This window comes from Dendropsophus ebraccatus, chromosome 5, assembly GCF_027789765.1.
Source record: "Dendropsophus ebraccatus isolate aDenEbr1 chromosome 5, aDenEbr1.pat, whole genome shotgun sequence".
In the NCBI taxonomy this organism is placed as follows: domain Eukaryota; kingdom Metazoa; phylum Chordata; class Amphibia; order Anura; family Hylidae; genus Dendropsophus; species Dendropsophus ebraccatus.
Window position 1 is genome coordinate 117,464,664 of NC_091458.1, and position 20,853 is coordinate 117,485,516.

The 20,853-nt window shown below is 39.3% G+C and overlaps 1 protein-coding gene across 2 annotated transcripts in view; it reads left to right on the forward strand.

The window, feature by feature from the left end:
• The window catches only part of ALCAM (activated leukocyte cell adhesion molecule), an 82,086-nt gene that overhangs the window by 42,485 nt on the left and 18,748 nt on the right, over nt 1–20,853 (forward strand). For both annotated transcript variants that reach the window (XM_069971094.1, XM_069971092.1), the window contains exons 2-8: nt 6,924–7,027; nt 8,964–9,183; nt 10,820–10,884; nt 10,992–11,079; nt 12,676–12,858; nt 16,155–16,282; nt 19,638–19,767. In XM_069971094.1, the coding sequence (XP_069827195.1) occupies nt 6,924–7,027; nt 8,964–9,183; nt 10,820–10,884; nt 10,992–11,079; nt 12,676–12,858; nt 16,155–16,282; nt 19,638–19,767 (918 nt within the window). The remainder of the gene's footprint in view (nt 1–6,923; nt 7,028–8,963; nt 9,184–10,819; nt 10,885–10,991; nt 11,080–12,675; nt 12,859–16,154; nt 16,283–19,637; nt 19,768–20,853) is intronic.

Here is a 20,853-nt window from a genome sequence, read left to right on the forward strand (position 1 = left end):
TGAGTTTTTCTGGAGCAGGAATGCACAGCTGGAAACAATGGCTCTGGAATGTATTTGTTAGATAATAACAATAATATACACATGTGATACTTTGACATGTTGGAACACAACAATCCTATAAAATGTCACCCACCGTATGTGATGTGAAATGAGGGAAGACTTATGGTGCTGAACAGCAGACAGAGATTTGTCCCCAGTTGGACCATTTTTCTAGTAAAGTGTATGCAGTGGTCACTAAATGGACGTACATGTACCTATATTTGCATTATTGACATGGTTTTGAAGCTCTGTATACTCACCATTTTTAAGTGCTGTTAGCCTTATGAAGGATTATCATTATATCTATGACCTGCTAACAAGCTTCTTTGCAATGTGGAAATATTGCAGTTGTTTACCAGGGACTCTTTTATTGTTAGCAATTGTTTTATATTCATGTAATACAGTTTAGCTGGGATGTGTCTTTGGTTTGTTCACCTACAGGGATCTCCATTTTGGGGTTGCACTAGTTGGCACGTTGAAGTGATACTGTAGAGACCAACTAACACCCCCCCAAACCGCTGGTACCATCTATTTGATGAGAGTAAAGGTGGTGTTACACGGGCCAAAGGGGGCCCGATAATACCTGTAAACCAGCGCTAGATCGGCGCTCGTTTACTGGGCCTATTACACGGCCCAATAATCGTTTAACAAGGGCTGCAAGGACATTGTTACCGATGTCCTTGCAGCCCTTGCTTTAACTATATACTTTACCTATCCCCGGAGCGTGGATAGGTAATGTATATCATCAGTAGCCGGTAGGGATGAGTGAACCGGCTGAGGTTCGGGTTCGTATGAACCTGAACTATCGGCTTCTAATTCCTGCTGTCTCCTCGCTTTGTGGAGAGGGTGGATACAACCTTGTGGACCGCCTGGAAAACTGGGATACAGTCATAGCCATAGGCTGTATCCCAGTTTTCTAGGCGGTCCTCAGGCTGTATCCACCTTCTCCACGGAGCGGGCAGACAGCGGGAATCAGAAGCCGATAGTTCAGGTGCATACGAACCCGAACCTCAGCCGGTTCACTCATCCCTAGTAGCCGGCCGCGCACCACTATTACACATGTTTCACTGTCAGGCACACCAGGAAGGACTCCTTTCATCAAATGAATGGTACCAGTGGTTTTGGGGTGGGTATGTGAATACAGTATCGCTATAAGGGTACAAACACACACACCGTATACGCAGCAGATCTGCAGCAGATTTGATGCTGTGTTCAGTTATTTAGATCTAATCTTCTGCGTATTGCAGCAGTAAATACGCTGCATATACGGTGTGTGTGTTTGTACCCTAAGGGTACAAACACACACACCGTATACGCAACAGATACGCAGCAAATACGCAGCAGATTTGATGGTGCAGATTTGATGCTGTGTTCAGTTATTTAGATCTAATCTGCTGCGTATTGATTGTGTATTTGCTGCGTATCGCAGCAGTAAATACGCTGTGTATACGGTGTGTGTGTTTATACCCTAAGGGTACCTTCACACACACCAGATCTGCAGCAGATTTCACGCTGCAGATTCACATTGAGATCCGCTGCGGATCCAGTTTCAGTGTGTCCCCATGATAATACATACTCGCAACGGGATTGACATCCTGCTGCGTGTATGTAAATTAACTCCCCGGCGGCCGGAGCATACATCACCTCCTCCTCGCTCTGGATTGCTCTGGGGGTTCTCGGCAGGACGTCCCGCTCAGCCAATGCGTGGCTGCGGCGGGGCAATGCACTGATTGGCTAAGCGGGCCGAGCAGACGCTGGGAACCCCCAAATCTAGCCGGAGCGAGGAGGAGGTGATGTATGCTCCGGCCATCAGGGAGTTAATTTACATACATGCAGTGGGATGTCAAGTATGTATTATCATGGGGATGCACTGACACTGGATCTGCAGCGGATCTAGCTGTGAATCCGCAGCATGAAATCCACTGCAGATCCGTTGTGTGTGAAGTCATCCTGAGTGAATTTTTCTCCCACATGTTAGGATATACTGTAGTTTCAAACTACCCACGGCCAGTTTTATCATTTAAAACCACGGAAAACAGTGCACAATTCTCTCAACAGTTTAAAATGGATACTGTCGTCCTGTCCTGACATACATCTTTCCTAGCTTTCAGCTCTGGGAATTTATCATTAGGAAGTAATAGACTGGATTATTGAAAGTGCAGTTTATTCATAGGAGAACAGCTAGTCTGTTTTGAAGCTGGAATGCAAATTTTTCAGAAATTGTGAACTTTCAGAAATCATAAATATATATATATTTTTTTAAAGTGCTGGCCTGTATCTAAATTACTCACCACACATTATTTTGTTTTATGCCAGGAAATACCCCACCCCCTGTGTGGAGGTAGCATGTTACAAAAAGAAAATTGCCAACTTTTATGCTAAATTTAGTTATTTTCCATCCAGGTGGTCGGTCTTTATTGTTGATCATTTATTTTTTTTTATGTCATACCACTCTTTTGGTTGTCTCATGCCTCCCAAAGGTTGGACATGCCTGGCACCTCCCAGGCTGGGAGTATTCTCTAAAAGGCCCAGGCACCTCATTCTGAGCTTACTTGATTTCCACTTGATATGCCTTTTCAGGGATAGGATGAAAAACATGTATATTCTTTCACCATGTACTGTACAGATTATTATTTTTTTTATTTCATATAAAATACAGTACACTAAGATGCAGCACTGTAGAACTATCCATAGGCAAACAAAGCAGTTGGTGTATTCCTGCTGTACTTTAAACTGGGAAAAAAATCCCTTACTGCACAATGACCGCTGCTCATGCTGTAAGGCATCCCTCTGAATGCTTTTATCAGAGCAGAAACTTAGGCAATATGGCTGCTGACATCATGATAACATGCAAAATAAAGATCACAAAAGGACATGTTTCGGCATCTAACGCTAATCATTAAAAAAGAAAAAAGTGGCACATGCCACAAATTCTCTTCAAGAGTAAGAATCCGATAAAAAAAATCTATGATGTTGAATAGTTTTCCAGGTCTCAGAATTAAATGGACACTGTCATAAAAAAAAAAAAAAATTCAAAAGTTTGAAGTTAGCGTCTGACAGCTGAGAACGAGAATGAGCTGGGAGAAGCACACATTAGCGCATTTCACTCCCAGGCTTACAGCGATTTCTTTCCAGAGGCCCCATTATAAGTCTGTGGGGCTGCTGGACAGTGAGAAAGTGAAGTACACTACCTTGTACGTCTCCTCACTCCTTCTCAGATCGGTATGGGTCTTACCAGTGAAACCCCAAATCAAAATTTTTGACGTATTCAACAGTATACAGTATTTTGCATTTAGGGCCATATATATATATATATATATATATATATATATATATATATATATATATATTGGCTTTATCTGTTTTTAGTGAATTCTTCATTCATCTCTGCATTATACATCACAGCTTTCACATCTGCAGGATCATTGCTTTTATCTAAATGCACTTATAGTCATTAATGATGATCACAAAGGAATCCTCTACAGGTAGGTAGACAGTCTGAGAAATGGGGTTGCAGAAACCTTCAGCTTCTTGTCTTGCCATAGTGGATTTTTAAAGTGAATGTATACACAGCAGCATTTATTGCAAAAATCCCTGTGACTGTTCAATTGAAGAATTTCCAGTTGCGATAAATGGAATAAATTTACAAAGTAATTTTGTAAAAACTCTCTTTAACCCCTTAATGACCACGGTCACTGATGCACAGATATCCAGGTCACAATGAAGCAGTGTCGTGTACTTGACTTCTAAGAGCCATAACGCTTTTACTTTTCCACCTACAGGACTGGTTGGGGTGTCACTTTTTGTGCCATGATATCTAGCTTTTATTGGTATGATATTGGTGTAAAAGAAAAATTTTGACCACTTTTTCTAATTTTTTTCAGATATAATATATAAAAAAAATCAGCAATTCTGGTGTTTTTTCCCTCTTTTCATTTACGCCATTCACCATGCAGGAAAAATATTGTCATATTTTATTAGATCAGACAATGCCACACACTACGATATGTAAAATGTTTATTTAATTTTTTTAACATATTTATCTAGTGGGAAAGGTAATATAAACTTTAATTGGGGGTTATCTTATAAAGTTTTTTTTTACGCTTTAACATTTTTTTAACGCGTAAAAAAAAAACATTTAAATATGCAATCATTAGATTGCATAAACGGATCTATGCTATGCCATTGCATAGCATAGATCAGTATTATTGGCGATCTGTACATAGTCTGCCTGAGAAAAGACTATCCACAGATCGCCGATCTGACAGAATGGAGGTAAATGGTTAACCCCCGTCTGTCAGGGGTCCCGATCAGTCAGTGACAGGAGCTTATCCGTGTGACTGCTGCTGCCTGTCATTATCTGTGGTGACTCTGCTGTGTGCGGGACCACTCGCATTGGAGCGACCCCACACACATTAAAAGCCCCTTTACTTCAGGAACGTATATATACATTCCTACTTCACTAAGCATATATACGTATTGTGAATGTGAAGGGGTTAAAGTTGTGGGAGATTTAACAATATGACAATGAACAATAATTGTAGCCGAGTGATAACAGAAGGTCTTTATCGGACGTCGGCTGTATTCAAAATACTTGTGGACTATTTGCTAGTCCATGGACAGTTTTTGAGAAGTTAACGTTCCTAGCACTTTCATAGAATTCATCCTTTTGGTCAGTATGGACTAAAACCTGTATGGCTGTGTCAGCAAAAGAATTGTTCATGACAAGTTCGCTTAGTAGTCTTCTGTGCACATGGCCACATTGTTTGCTGTACCTTTCAAATGTTATAAGCAAGGGGGACACAAGAGAAACAAATTCCTTGTTGCATGCTAAACATTTGTAACGTGTATAGTGTTAAAGGGGTTATCTAGTGCTACAAAAACATGGCCACTTTCTTTCAGAGACAACACGACTCTTGTCTCCAGGTCAGGTGTGATTTGCAATTAGGCTCCATTAATTTCAATGGAACCAAGCAGCAAAACCCTGCCCAAGCAGGAGACAAGAGTGGTGCTGTCTCTGGAAGAAAGTGGACATGTTTTTGTAGCTCTGGATTACCCCTTTAATTGAAGGAAGAGAAGGGTTTTATAGCGTGCTTCTTTAACCCCAATTGAAAATATGGGTAAGTCTGGCCACTATAAAAAAAGATTAAAGGGGTTGGTTATACAGTGCTACAAAAACATGGTCACTTTCTCCCAGAGGCGGCACCGCTCTTGTCTCCAGTTTGGGTGGGGTTTTGTAAATCTCTGTTCCATTGGAATAGAGCTTAATTCCAAACTGCACCTGACCTGGAGACGAGAGTAGTGCTGTCTCTGGAGGAAAGTGGCGATATTTTTGTAGTGCTAGATAACCCCTTTAGATGACCACTGTCCTCTCAAACAGTTCCTCTCCATAGCCTCTCTATAACCACCTATAATGTATGATATCTAGGATATTAGTAAAGTGCTTCATGTAATAAATAAATAAAAAAAAGCCATGCAGTCCTGTCCTCCTAGGTGTTTTATTCCTTATTATTACAATCTTATTTCCATTGCCTCTTGTTAACCTTAGTCTGTCTCTTGTAACAGAGATGCCAAGACAAAACACAGGAAGTCAGGGTGGGGGGTGTAGAGCTTAGGTATTGCTATGTGCAGGAGTCAGAGCAGCAGTTCAGTGCCTTATGTTACCAATTTCCTTACTGTGTGTTGCTGTTTCTTTCAATTCTGCCCACATAGCACAGTGCCAGCTTGTTCATTGTACTTTTACTAGTACTGTGCTCTGCTGTGATTGACAGGACAAGTAAGGTAAAGGAAACCCCTATGTCTGTGGTTTACTACTAGAACTGTGGAGATTGATATAGAGCTGTTCACTATGGAGGGGACTTTAAAGGAGTCACACGCTGAAGGGTTGAGGTAACCAAATCATGTTCTAAGGGTATAACATGTAACATGAGGAGGGATAGGGAGTCAAACCTTGGCACTCGGGAAGCAGCTTTTACTTAATGAATATGTACACATCACAGTGCTTGGTTGTTCTCCCTAATGAAGCTCATTTCTTACAGTTCACTAAATGGGCTGGCAGCTGTTGTATAGGATGTGGCAATAACAACATGATGCTGCATCAGCTCAAATATTGTTCCTTTCCATATTGTCTCACTTGTCAGTCTCCAGTCTAGTCCTGTGAGGAGGCTCTGGTCACTGGTCAGTGGTATTCCTGCAGGGGGGTTCTTCTCTGTCCCACCTGTAAGACGCACTCCCTTATCTCAGCTCCCAGGCACTACCCTAGCCACCCCGACTGTCTTACGGCAGGCCCACTGCCTGGCGCTAAAAGCATTGCTGTTGCTGGTGCGTGTGTTTGTGTGTGTGTATATAGATATGTGTGTGTGTGTGTGTATATATATATATATATATACTGTATATTTGTATTGTATACTCTTTCTGTGTATACTGTAATTGCTTTAAACTTGACAAGCCCTACAAGTATAACTATGTAAGATGAAATGGGAATATCCCAGCTCCACATATTTTTCCTGTATTGCAAATCTGTAAATTTCAATATCAAAAGATTTATATAAAATATAAACAGCATAATGTTATCAATCCTACAAAAAAACCTGCACAGAAACCATTCCAATTTAGAAGCTGCACTGCTTACTTATACAATCACAGTAATATTATGTATTAAACAAGATGATAGCTATTATATGCCTGTACTACTAGGATAACGTTCTGTAGTAATACACGTATAGCAATAACACTGATGTGGTTACAGCTGGACTTTTGGCTTCATCTGAATTTAGGTTTATATGTTTTGTTGTGGAGAATGGAGAGGGGGGCAGGGCATCTGATACTTTCACATCAGACTGGTTTGTCAGAGTTATGTAATACATTTGCTTTTTTATTTGCAGGTTTTGGTTTACATACAGTTAATGCAATTTATGGAGAAACGATTGATATACCTTGTGGTCGTAGTCCAGAAAAGCTTGGTCTTCTGTTTGGGAAATGGAAATATGTAAGTATAATAATTTTGAGAATGATGCTAAAACTGCTTGGGCTTATAGCTTTATATGTCTTGAAGAGAATCCGCCACCACAATCCTTTTTCCTGTGACTTTTACCCTGTCAAATGTACAGCAGCTGTCCTAAATGTTATCTATATAGTGAATAAAATGGCTGCAGCTGAATATACTTTACAGGCTCCACCAAGGTCTCAGGATTTAGCTATTGCAAGGATTCTGTGCGCCATAGTAATGGCTGGTGGGAAGTGCCATAAAGGGAACATGTCATCAGATGACTTATTGTTTAACCCTTTGAGGACCAGGCCCAAAATGACCTAGTGGACCGCGCACGTTTTGATCTTAGTGTTTTCGTTTTCCCTCCTCCCCTTCTAAGAGCTCTAGCACTTTTAGTTTTCTATCTACAGGCCCATGTAAGTGCTTGTTTTTTACAGGAATTGTACTGTGTAATGGTGCCTTTCATTTTACCATAACATCTATGATGGAATTCTAAAATTATTATTTATGAAGATATAAATAGGTGAAATCGTAAAAAAAGAATGCAATATGGTAACTTTTGGGGGGTTCCTGTGTCTACGTAATGCACTATATGGTAAAAGCGACATGATACCATTATTCTATAGGTCAGTCCGAACACAACCATATGCAGGTTACACAGATTCTCTAATGTTATATATATATTTTTTTATGAAATCCTTTCTTTTGGCAATTAATTATTAATAAAATGGGCCTATTGTGATGCTCATAATGGTTTTATTTTTTCACCTACGGGGCTGTATGGGGTGTCATTTTAATAGATCGGACAATTACGCACGCTACAGTATATGGTGTTTATTTTTATATGTTTTATTTATATAATGGGAAAGGGGGGTGATTTTATCTTATTGGGGGAGGGGCTTTGGGGTAGTGTAATAGTGATTTTTACTTTTTTTTTTTTTTTTACACATTTGAAGTCCCTTTGGGGGACTTTAACATACACTTGTGTGATTACACACACTGATCATTGCTATGCCATAGGCATAGCATTGATCAGTGTGATAGGCGATCTGCTCATTGAGCCTGCCTGTACGAGACCTGTGAGAGACCTCTGGTGGTCCATTTTAACGATCGGGACCCCCACAGTCACACTGCGGGGGTCCCGATCGGTAGGTGATAGGGGACTCCCCCTGTCACTTACGCTTAAACGCCGCGGCCGCTCCGCGATCGCGGCGTTTATGGAGTTACTGACACGCTGCAGCTACACAGGTGTAGCTCCTATGCCTGTGTCATCTTCTGCAGTAAATTCAAGTTTCTTCTGCATTAAACATAGTTTTTAAGAATTTTGCAATTTATTTATTTAACTTTTTTTTTTCTATATTATAAAATAATCGTGATGTCTTGCAGTTTTCTTTCTCACCGCTGGGGCTAAAACTAAGCTGAGACTTCCTTTTGTGTCTGTAGAGATCAGAGTAAGCTGCTATAAAGTGATCTGTACAGCATTGCAGCGAAATGTGACACCAGTAGATAGAGGAGTAGACAGCCCCCTGTGGAATGACCTCTTCAAGTCACAGAGCATGCTGAGTAATGTTTCACATTGATCATAAGGGGACGGACTACCTATTGTGGTCTATGTCCATGAGTCTTGCTGTAAAGCATATCACTAAGTGCTGTTAAAAATCGCCCAGGCAAGATTGCAGCCCCATATCAGTATACAAATAGTGAAATTTAAAAATTACAGCCAGAAAATAGGAACAAATTGGAATAAAAGAACAAGTTTTAATATCTGAGTCCCTTTTAATGGAGACCAGAAACGACCTATCCAGGGTTTACATATTGGGAAAAAAAAATTTTTCTTAATTTAAATACAATAAGAAAACTGCTTTTTAACATAATTTCTTTTTGTAATGGTTTCTGGAACACGAATATCATGCTAACATTATATGTTTGGGCTTAGGAACAGCCAGATGGAAATGCTGTGTTTGTAGCTACCCGATCGGCTGTGAAAAACAAGACCAGTTTTGATGCTGTCTCGGAGTACAATGGGCGCTTGGATTTGTCAGAGAACTACACGTTGTCTATCTCGAATGCGAGGATCACTGATGAAAAGAGATTTGTGTGTATGCTCATAACAGAAGAAAATGTGTTTGAAGAGACGACATTAGTCAAAGTTTTCAGTAAGTATAGTCTACCATTACACCAAATTTATGATCCTCTATCTGGGGACATTTTCCAGAAAGCTTAATTAAAAAAGGGAACATTGTGTTCTATATCATCACTCGCTGTCAAGCAACAGGAAAATTCTGAATCATACTCATCATTAGCTGCAATTTTGACTTCTTACCTTGGATTAGAGCGGCATTGTTTAAGAAGCCAAAACCAAAGGTTTGAAAGAAATTGTGCGCCATGAAAGAAAAAACATTCTTTCCATCACAGAGTGGGGCATACTTCAGCATGCTATACTTTTCATCACATGCATTTGTTAGATATATTAGAGGTTTCTTACAATGTGCAGAAGATATTATAGGGCATATAGCAGTGATTATAGATAGTACCTCCTGTGACTTGACTGCACTCAGTTGGAGTTTTTACCAGTGTAGAAACCTATTTGTACTTGGGAAAAATTGACAGTAAATTAAAAGGCACATGCACAAAGGCTGCTGTTCTTGTCGACTCGAGCAGCATTCTACTTTCGACAGTAACATAAGCTGCAGAATGTGATTGTAATGACATTTTTAACAGATTTATGCCTTTATGTTCTTGGATTTATCTCATGTGAGTGCCTTGATATTAACAGTAGTTAATGTGTGGAAGGACTATCACACCTTCTGTATATTTAAAGCAGTTTACCAAAAAATTTTATTTGATATCCCCCCCCCCCCCCCAAAAAAAAAAATTTCCGTGAACTGCCACTTGAATTTTTTGTAAATTAGGTCATTTTGGTTTAGGTCCTTTTAGAAATAATTATGGAATTATTAAATCATGATCGTGTTAACTTCTCTTGAACAATGTTTTGCGTAAAGGTGTTATAAATAGGGATGGGCGAATTTTCTAAATATTTTGGTTCCTCCAAACCCATATGCTCAGCATATGACTCCCACTGGCTGGATAAGTTGGATGCAGCCTTAGGGAGTCGTGGAAAACATGGATATAGCCATAGGTTGTATCCACGTTTTCCTGGCAGCCCTAGGGCGGCATTTTGCTTCTCCAGGCAGTGGGAGTCAAATGACAAACATTTAGGTTCAGCCAGCTTGAACGTTCTGCAAGTTCATTCATCAGTAGTTATAATGTATTTGCTGTATCTGTTGAAGATACTAGTGATACTGTCATGGAGTACTGTTGTGCCCGGCATGTTAAAGTGTTCCTGGGTTAGAATCAGATTATGTGGCTTTGGTTATCAATTAGGAATCACATTATGTGGATTTTGATATGGGTTTCACTTGTTGTATAGCATGAAAGGCATAATAATAGGTATGCAGAGAAAAACCCATTTGCATGCATTGTCCTGTGCTTTGTTGCAGATCCATAACAAATCTGACAAGTCTGAATGACCCCTTATAATTTATTACAATTTGGTTTGATGTCTTTAGACATCATGGGAAGCGCGCAGAAGCTCTGTTCTCATCACATTTATGGGCTCTGTTTATCATATAAAACACATACGTTAAATGATGCCTCCGCAGTTCACCATGCTGTGGTCCTGTTGTGATGGGGATATAGCTAACAGCATGTATGTTACAATGAAATTCTGTTGTTGATTGTTTTCACATATTCATTGTGTTACAATGTACTTTTCCACACTTACTATTTTAGAGCCACCTTCCAAACCGGAAATTATCAACAAGCCAACATTTATGGAAACCGGGAAGCTAAACATTGTAAGTATAACAAAGAAATTGTTGCACGAATACGCAATAAATTGAAGTAATCTTGCATTTTAACTTTCCTGTTTGATTTCTTTTAATCAATTATGTTACTGGTACAGGTTGGAGATTGTGTTGCCAAAGACAGCTACCCAGATGCCAACCTTACATGGTATAGAAATAGTCTAGTCCTTTTACCATTTGATGGAGGTATGTCTTTTAACTTACACATATAATGTCATATTTAACAAACTGTATTTAAATGTAAGGCAGAAGTAATAGAAATTTTGTCCGCCTGTCTAGACTTGCCGAACTGTTCTGATTCGGCAGCGTTATCCAAACCGGAGCACTCTGCATTTGACCCCCAGCAGCTGGAGTAGTTTTATGCCGTCCTAGTGAGGCCTGGAAAACATGCTGTATCCATGTTTTCATGGCAGCTCTGGGGCGGCATCTAATTTCTCCAGCCGTCGGGAGTCAAATGCCGAGTGCTCCGGTTCAGAGAAAGTTGCCGACTCAAACAAGTTTTGAGTTTTTTGTATTTATATTAGCTTTGTTTGTCTTGATTATTCCATTGAGAGATTATTATCGGTTTCACTTTAAAAATGGCCAATGTAGCAAGTTTTCAGCCATACTACCTCCACTTTTGCAGTAGTAAGTTAATAAAAGTAAATAGCAAGTATCACTATATTGCTTTTTAATTACACCCAGATGCAGCACGGTTCACTGTCATACCGGAGTAGTCACTTAAAATCCAGTTATCCAGCGTGATGCTGTAATTATACTTGGAAGGACAAAGCTTAATTATGTTGTTCTTCTCTTATAAGTGGATGCTGTTTGTATCAAATATTCAACGAGGACATGTAAAACAACTAAATATACACTGTATGTCTACACTTATAATCACTTTGGCAACAAAGCTTTTTTACTTTACTTTTTAATAATGCATGAGATTCTTCTTGTTTGCCGAATACCATATCTGAAAGAACATACAATACATGAATTCAATCTGGATTCTTTGGTCAAATTCCTTGTTTTAACTGAATTTTACAGTTGTAGAGAATACTTTTTTTTTTTTTCTTAATTTATATTTTATTTTTTAATTTCTCACCCCGCTGTAGGCTGCCACAAATACTTAACCATTGATGATCAGTGTCTTACGGAGTGGCTTAATTCTGGTCCTACTGCGCCATCGGATCTCACTGGCAGTGACATCACATTTCTTCTGACCCGCTACTTTCTACAGGGCTATTGAAGGCCGAAAGGCAGGGTCTTCAATGCGTCTCTATGAGAGCACTCTCATAGAGAGGCATTGGAGACCCTGACTTCTGTCCTCCTTAGCTGCAGGCCAACTGGCAAAGAGGTCACGTGGGCGCCAGTGGGATTTGAATGTTGATGTACTACCGGAATGAAGCCACACCGCAGTCAATTGTAAGTATATGTGCCAGACTGCAGCAGGCCAGAAATAAAAAAAAAAAAAAAAAAAAAAATCTGGAATGCTTCTTTAAGTTATTTCATTGTGTTCTCCCCATTCATATATTGCGTTCAGTACACTTCAAACATTCTGCTGGGTTCTGTTTGGCCTGGTAGTGATTTATCTCCATTCTGCTATCTTGATTAACTCAAATGACTTACAGTTAATACGCTCTTAAGGCCTTAAAGCTGGCTACACACTTAAGATACCTGTTAGCCACCTTTTGTATGACAGAGAAGTACACAAGGGCCAGTCTGTGGCAAAGCGCACTGTACAGTGAACATTCAGAATATGTTGTATGAGGTAATGTTACTAATGATGTATCTTATGTTTAGGTGTTTCCATAGAATGGGTAAAAGAGAGAAATGAGACAAGTGGCCTTCTTAACATTCGTTCTTCACTGCAGTACATGTCAACCAAAAATGACATTGATGCACAGTTTTCATGTGCAGTGACTTACAATATGCCAAATGGGGTGGCAGTGATGGAGTCTGATCCTGTTGTCTTTGACATCTATTGTAAGTGTTATCCATACATTTTACATATGATGTTTACTTATTATTTGTATATATATCTTGGTGTTTAGACTATAACCAGGTAAGAGATGTTTATTTTACTAGACCTAACTAGGCGGAGACACAAAGGTGTCTGATCCCTTTAACATATATTGTCTTGAATTTATAAGTAATTGTTTGCTCAGAAAAGACTCTCAACACTGTTTTGAGAGTAGTCACCACGTTGGGCTACTTTGTGGTTTACCTTCCTCTCCTAGGTCACATTTAAGACCACTGTTGTGTGTTAGGGATGAGAGATGTAAGGGATTGTTTCTTTTACTTTTATCAGTTTACCAGTTACTGTATCGTAACTAACAATAATATATGTAAATTGTATGGTTAGATCTTAGAGGACACATTCAATCAAGTTAATGAAGCATTTATTTTTGAAAAATTACAGTTTTTTTCCATTTTCTTTCAAACATAGAAGTAGTGCCCATTTTAAGATTATCCGTTTCAGTGGACAGAAGACAGCTTTTCAGATGAATTTAATAAAGGTCAACCATAATTCATACAGTATTGATATTGTATTGATTAATGCAGGTGCTGGCGAAGGTCACTTGCAGTTATAATACAATGTGAATTCATGTTTCCACATAAAATAGAAAGGCTAAAAGTATAAATCTACATAGCAGGTGTGGAATATCCTATGCAGACAAAAAATGTGGTTACTGTAGAACCACAAACTTGGTTATCTAGCTGTTTGTTTTCCTTGCTAGTACTTTTCAAAAGTATTAAAAATGCATTCCAGGTTGGAACACTTATCCCCTATCCACAGAGAATAAGGGCCCTATTAGTAGTTATCGTTTAAAAACTCACTATAACAACCAACAACGAGTGATTATCTGCCTGTGTAATAACACCCAGTGATCACTACATCATTGTCTTTCAACATGTCAAAAAATCATTGTTGATAGTTCGCCTGTTGTTTTCATATCTGTTCATCGTTTGCAGATTAAGGCTGGGTTCACACTACGTATATTTCAGTCAGTATTGTGGTCCTCATATTGCAACCAAAACCAGGAGTGGATTAAAAACACAGAAAGGCTCTGTTCACACAATGTTGAAATTGAGTGGATGGCCGCCATATAACAGTAAATAACGGCCATTATTTCAATACAACAGCCGTTCTTTTAAAATAACAGCAAATATTTGCCATTAAATGGCGGCCATCCACTAAATTTCAACATTGTGTGAACATAGCCTTTCTGTGTTTTTAATCCACTCCTGGTTTTGGTTGCAATATGAGGACCACAATACTGACTGAAATATACGTAGTGTGAACACAGCCTGAATCTGCTTTGTAGGTAGTCCTAAAAACTTGTCTCAATAACAGTTGTTAACAGAGATTATTGTTTTACATACTGTGGTGAGTGATTTCAGATAGTTCTCAAAAGCAATCCTACAGCATTAGTTTATTGTTGATCAGGTAGCAAGACATTTGCTTTGTCTAATATCACTCTAAAGGCTGCATTCACACGTCCTGTGTTCTGGCCTTGAAACACGGACGACACAGGCATTGAATGCAAACCCTGGTCTGTTTCCCCAGAGGGCATGATGTATCCACATCATGCTTGCAGCGGGGAAACTCTTTGACTCGCTGAGGCACTGTAATGACAGTGTTTCATGTACAGAGCGCAGGACGTGTGAACGCAGCCTAAGGGTATGTTCACACTGAATAATGTGGCAGAATTCGGTGGTGGAACTCTTTCCTTGCCTTGCCTGCAGAGCGTCATAGCCTGTCTATGAGAGGCTCCCTCGCCTCCGCTTCAGCCACTCCCCGTGCAAGGAATTGACATGTGTTAGGGTACAATTACTCTGCTAGATCGGCGTTCGTTTACTGGCCCTATTATAAGGCCCGATAATCGTTTAACAAGGGCTGCAAGGACATCATTACCGTTGTCCTTGCAGCACTTGTTTACACTTTATACATTACCTGTCCAGGCTGCAGGGCTCCTCTTGCTCTGTGCTTCTTCCCAGGTCCGCACGCTGCAGCTTCAGAGTGGCCTGTGTCAGCTGACAGGCCGCTCAGCCAATCACTGGCCACTGCGGTCCCGGCCAGTGATTGGCTGAGCGGCATGTCAGCTGAGACAGGCCCCTCAGAAGGTGAAGCGCGCGGGACCCGGGGAGAAGCACAGAGGAAGAGGAGCCCTGCAGCCGGGATAGGTAATGTATTCTTTTTTGCTAGTCGTCAGCGCCGGCAGCGCACTGCTATTACACGTAGCGTTGTGCGGTTGGCGCCCAACAATTTTAGGTCAGAACCTATATCAATGATCACCCGATGACATCATCGGCTGAACGTTGTCTTTATCGCGCGGAATGATAATCGGCCGGATAGGGCCGATTATCGTTCTGTGTAATAGTACCCTTAGAGAACAGGGGATCTGAGCTGTCTGTCACCTCCAACAGACAATGAATTATGGAACATTCATGTACATGCGGGCAGTGACTAATTTAAATTTGTTTCAGACAGCCCCCCCAAACCCTGAACTTCCTAGGAGCCCCATTGCAGTACAAAATGGACATATACTTTCCGTGCTCTAAGACCTCCCTTTAGCAATTCTGATCAAAATAACAGCAAAACCACTGTGTTATTACCGCGATTTTACACAAAACAAGGCACACAGGACAAGGAGGGCATATAGCATTATTTCTGCAAACTCTTTAAGACCTTAGACACAGGTCTTTTCGAGTCTGTATTGCACTATAGAAAATTAAGGTGACCAATTTGGGGTCATGGGGATGGCAGGGTGGCCAGTCAGAGGTGATGGGACCAAAGGAGAGAAGGGGGCCAAGGGAGCAGTGTGTATATGGAGGATGTCTTTTAGTCTAATTTGGGGTCTGAAAAGATTTTGTTCTATAATGGTTTGATAGTGTTTAAGACGTCTAGTAAAGTATTGCTGCGGTTTTATTTTTTATTTATTTTTTTTTCAGTCTATTAAAGTAACAGTAAAAATTCTTTACCTGCTGTGAAATTCTTGCTACCAGTCCTTTGCCTTGAAAAATAGTAATGGCTTAAGACTGTTGTTTTGAGTTATATATATTTTTGTATTACATGGTTTCTTTATGTTACCCTTTAATTAGGAATGGTTCTGTGTTTAGAAAGTGCCCATTAACTTCAATCCTTGTATAAAAGATGCATTAAGGCAATTACGTTTCCCTGCTTAATGTGAAAATGGTGTGTAATTCAGCCATTTAAATTGTATATTATGTACAACATAATTGTGTACTTGATAAAATTGTTCATTCTTTTTTTTAAGACCCTACAGAGAAGGTGACAATTCATGTACAGTCGCCCAAAAAAACTATAAAAGAAGGAGATAACATTACATTGAAGTGTATCGGAAATGGCAATCCGCCCCCACAAGAATTTTTGTTTTACCTTCCAGTAAGTGTTGTCTGGATTTCTTGACCTATGTTATTTCTTGACATCATTATGTATACCTTAAAGCCAGTGTTCCTTTCAAGATGATGTATTTTCTGTTGACAAATGTTTGTGTACCTTCACTGAAAAATACAGTGCTGTCTTGTGAGGTATTCTTGTGCAGTCTGTTAAAAACTTGGTCATTTGTACCACACACTTCTATTTCTTACTAGTGCAATCAAAGGAAGGTATTATTTTCCACCATGGTACAGATACAATGAAGTCATTGCTTCTGCAGTCCCAATAACTCTACCTCTATTAAGCCCCTCCCCAATCACTATGCACTGCGTAAATCAGTACAGTGGCTGCTGTAATCACAGGACTTTATTAGCTTGCAAATTCCCTCCTAGTCTAATCAAAGTAAGTTATTATTGTCTGCCATGGTACAGATACGATGAAATCATTGCTTCTGCAGTCCCAATAGCTCACATTATGTTTGCCACCTCTATTACGCCTCTCCCCAGTTAGTACGCATTGCTTAAATCAGTGCAGTGGCTGCTGTAATCACAGGATTTTATTAGCTTGCAAATTCCCTCCACAGGCATGCATCTTGTATTTCCTTGTCTACGTATGATATATAAGTTATTTTAGCTCTATCTATTTCTCAAAGTTTCACTGTTGCTGACATCCCAGAGTTGACCTCAGCAGGGAGGAAGAAAAAGCCTACAATAAATAAGTCCCCTGCTTCCTGTCCCTTTACCGTAATAAGTTGTTTATAAGACTAGCTAACATCATAGAGCACTTATATATTAAGTTCTAGATATAAAACTTGAATATTCAGACTTGGGAAGATAATCAGAAGCTGTGTTTGTTTTACATGGACAACCAATCACAGCTTTCATTTTTCAAGAGCGTAATAAAAAATTAAAAAATAACTATAATTTGTAGTGGATACCAAAGACAGTTTCTCTTTTAGGTTGTGTTCTTACACTGTAAAAAAAAAGCCACCATTATTATCTAAAATACCTGCCGTTTTCATTCTTTAATGATTTCCATTGAAATCTGTGCAAACAGCAGCCATCAAATAAATGTTAATGTCATTAATTTTTTATTTTCTATTTAACCTTTCACCGTAATTTTCCATTATATTGAATGGGACTTTAAAATAGCCACACCTAAAAGATATGGCGAACATAAACTTAAAAATATACATTATTGCAATGGTGGCTGCCAAAGTACCGCATGTTAAACAACAACTGTTATTTGATACTCAAAATAACAGCCGTTGAAAAACATTGTGTAAACTTAGCCTACGGCTGGGTTCACACTGCGTTTTTGTAGGCCATTTAACGTATACATTTAATGAAAAAAAAGAGGATGCAGAAACAGATGCAATTGTGAGCAATCCATATTAGATCCGTTTTTCTGTTCACTTCTATTATAAGGGTGCGTTCACACGTACAGGATCTGCAGCAGATTTGAAGTTGCAGATTCAAAGCAAATCAAATCTGGGCCATTAAATCTGCTGCAGATCCTGTACGTGTGAACACACCCTAAAAGAAAAGGATCAAATGGATTTTATTTTTTATTTTTTAGTGTACACAAAAACCTGGTTGACCATGTTTTTCTGTACATTAAAAGCAACCATTTAAAAACGGATATGTTAAACAGACTGCAAAAATGCAGTGTAAAACTAGCCATATATTGGGTTTTTTTGTTTTGTTTTTTTACATTAAATTGCTATTTTTTTAGGCTCATTTTGGGAATGAGGAGAAGGGACCAAAGCAAAAGAAACCTAGCCCTCTTTCTATAGCTAGTTAGCATTGTGTTTTCATGTTTATGGTTCCCATAGAGAACACTGGAATCTTTAATTGCTAATGATAAGGAAATATAATATTAATCAAGTTTAAATAAGATTTTTTTTATATTTAATGAATATTTAAAATATTTAAATGAATAGACACTTGTTGGAATATGGCCATTATATTGTTGTTGTTTTTTTTTTTTTTTTTTTTAACCCTTTAAGGACATGGCCCATTTTCGTTTTTACGTTTTCGGTTTTTCCTCCTTGTGTTTAAAAGGTCATAGCACTTGCATTTTTCCACCTAGAAACCCACATGACCCCTTATTTTTTGCGTCACTAATTGTACTTTGCAATTACAGGCTGAATTTTTGCATAAAGTACACTGCGAAACCAGAAAAAAATTCGAAGTGTGGTGAAATTGAAAAAAAAAAAACGCATTTCTTTTATTTGGGGGAAATGTGTTTTTACGCCATTCACCCTGGGGTAAAACTGACTTGTTATGCATGTTCCTCAAGTCGTTACGATTAAAACGATATATAACATGTATAACTTATATTGTATCTGATGGCCTGTAAAAATTCAAACCGTTGTTAACCAATATACGTTCCTTAAAATCGCTCCATTCCCAGGCTTATAGCGCTTTTATCCTTTGGTCTATGGGGCTGTGCGAGGTGTCATTTTTTGCGCCATGATTTGATCTTTCTATCGGTACCTTGATTGCCCATATACGTCTTTTTGATCGCTTTTTATTACATTTTTTCTGGATTTGATGCGACCAAAAATGCGCAATTTTGCACTTTGGGATTTTTTTGCGCTGACGCCGTTTACCGTACGAGATCAGGAATGTGATTAATTAATAGTTCGGGCGATTACGCATGCGGCGATAGCAAACATGTTTATTTATTTATTTATTTGTTTACTTTTATTTAAAACCTGGGAAAAGGGGGGTGATTCAGACTTTTATTAGGGGAGGGGGCTTTTTACTATTAACAACACTTTTTTTTTTTTTTTACACATATACTAGAAGCCCCCCTGGGGGACTTCTAGTATATACACTGTGATCTCTCATTGAGATCTCTGCAGCATAGATATGCTGCAGAGATCCATGAGATCGGCACTCGTTTGCTTTCGGCTGCTGCAGCCGGAAGTAAACGAGTGCCGAGCCGAGGACGGCGCCATCTTGGACGCGTCCCCGGCCGGCATCAGTAACGGAGATCGCTCCTCCGGGACAAGGTCCCGGAGGAGCGATCTCCCCCACTAGACACCAGGGAAACGTTGCCTCCGGTAATCGGAGGCAGCTGTCAACTTTGACAGCTGCCTCCGATTAGCTAATTAGCGGGCACGGCGATCAGACCGTGCCCGCTAATAGCGGCGGTCCCGGGCTACACGCGGCACCCGGGATCGCGGCACTTCAAAGCGGGGCCGCCGCGCGGCCCCGCTTTGAAGTGCAAGTGAGGACATAGGACGTACCGGTACGTCCTATGTCCTTAAGAGGTTAAACATTATATCATTTTTGTAACTCTCTGCATTTCCTAGATTTTGCATTACAAACTGCCACATCTGTTTTCTTTACAGGGTCAAGAAGAAGGGATACGTAGTTCAAGTGCCTACATTATAACGGACATAAAACGAAATGCAACAGGGGATTACAAATGCTCATTGTTAAACAAAGTTATGATTGCCTCAACCATGGTTACCGTGCATTGTAAGTAAAAGTCATTCCGTTCTGTGCTGTAAACATCTAGCTAGCTGCTTTGAAAATTGCTAAAAAGCCCAAGATTCTATCTCACAATGTAAATTTCTGATATGTCTGTAAAAAGTGCTTGTGTTTGTAATATGTTGATAATATTGGAAATTGGGGTCATTTAAGGTCATTGCAGATTAGCAAACATCATGGAATTTCCTTCATAGGATAATAAGAATTTTCATTTAAATGGGATGAATTTTGATATGTTTACAGAAGAATATAGCTTATGAAGCGCAGATTTATATCGACTATATCTTCCCATGCATACATATTTATTACCTTCTTATTCAAAGCTATTTTTGTTTTCTAAAATTCTGAGAGATTGTGGTTTTCTTTTTATAAATTCATGCCATTATATAATGGTTTTCTTAAACAGAAAGCAAAATTTCTCAACCCATAACTCTAATACTAAGCTTTGCTTTAATCTTTGGGGGGGGGGGGGAAACTAAAGTAAAAAAAAAAACTTATTGCAAGCAAAAATATTTTTGACCATACCATTTGAGAACAGCTGGTGACGTAGGAGTGCCCTTAACTACCTGCTGGAGGAGCTACAATAAAAAGGGTCATGTAAAATGTGACCAATGAAACGTATAGGTGACGATTAGAGATGAGCGAAGCTTGAGTACACTCTGGTTTCAAACTCTCAGCATTTGATTACCGATGGCTGAAGAAGTTGGTTGCAGCCCTAGGAGTAGTCCTGGAAAACATGAACACTCCCTAGGGCTGCATCCAACTTCTTCAGCCACCGGTAAACAAATGCCCTTTGAACCCAAGGTTTGCTTATCTCTAGTGACTATAGATATATAAATATCAATACAATCCTCAAGATCAGCTTCTGCTAATAGTTGGGTCTCGATTAGGTGATCGTTTTTTAACAGCACTTGCAGTTCCCTCCAATGCAAACCATGCTTGCTTAAAATGATAAAATCCTAATATATCTAAGCAGATTTGTTGTTGTTTTTTTTTTTGGTGATATAACATAGACTTCCATCCAGAGCGTAAAATAATTTAACATGTAGGTACTTTCGTCCTGTTTTTTAAAAG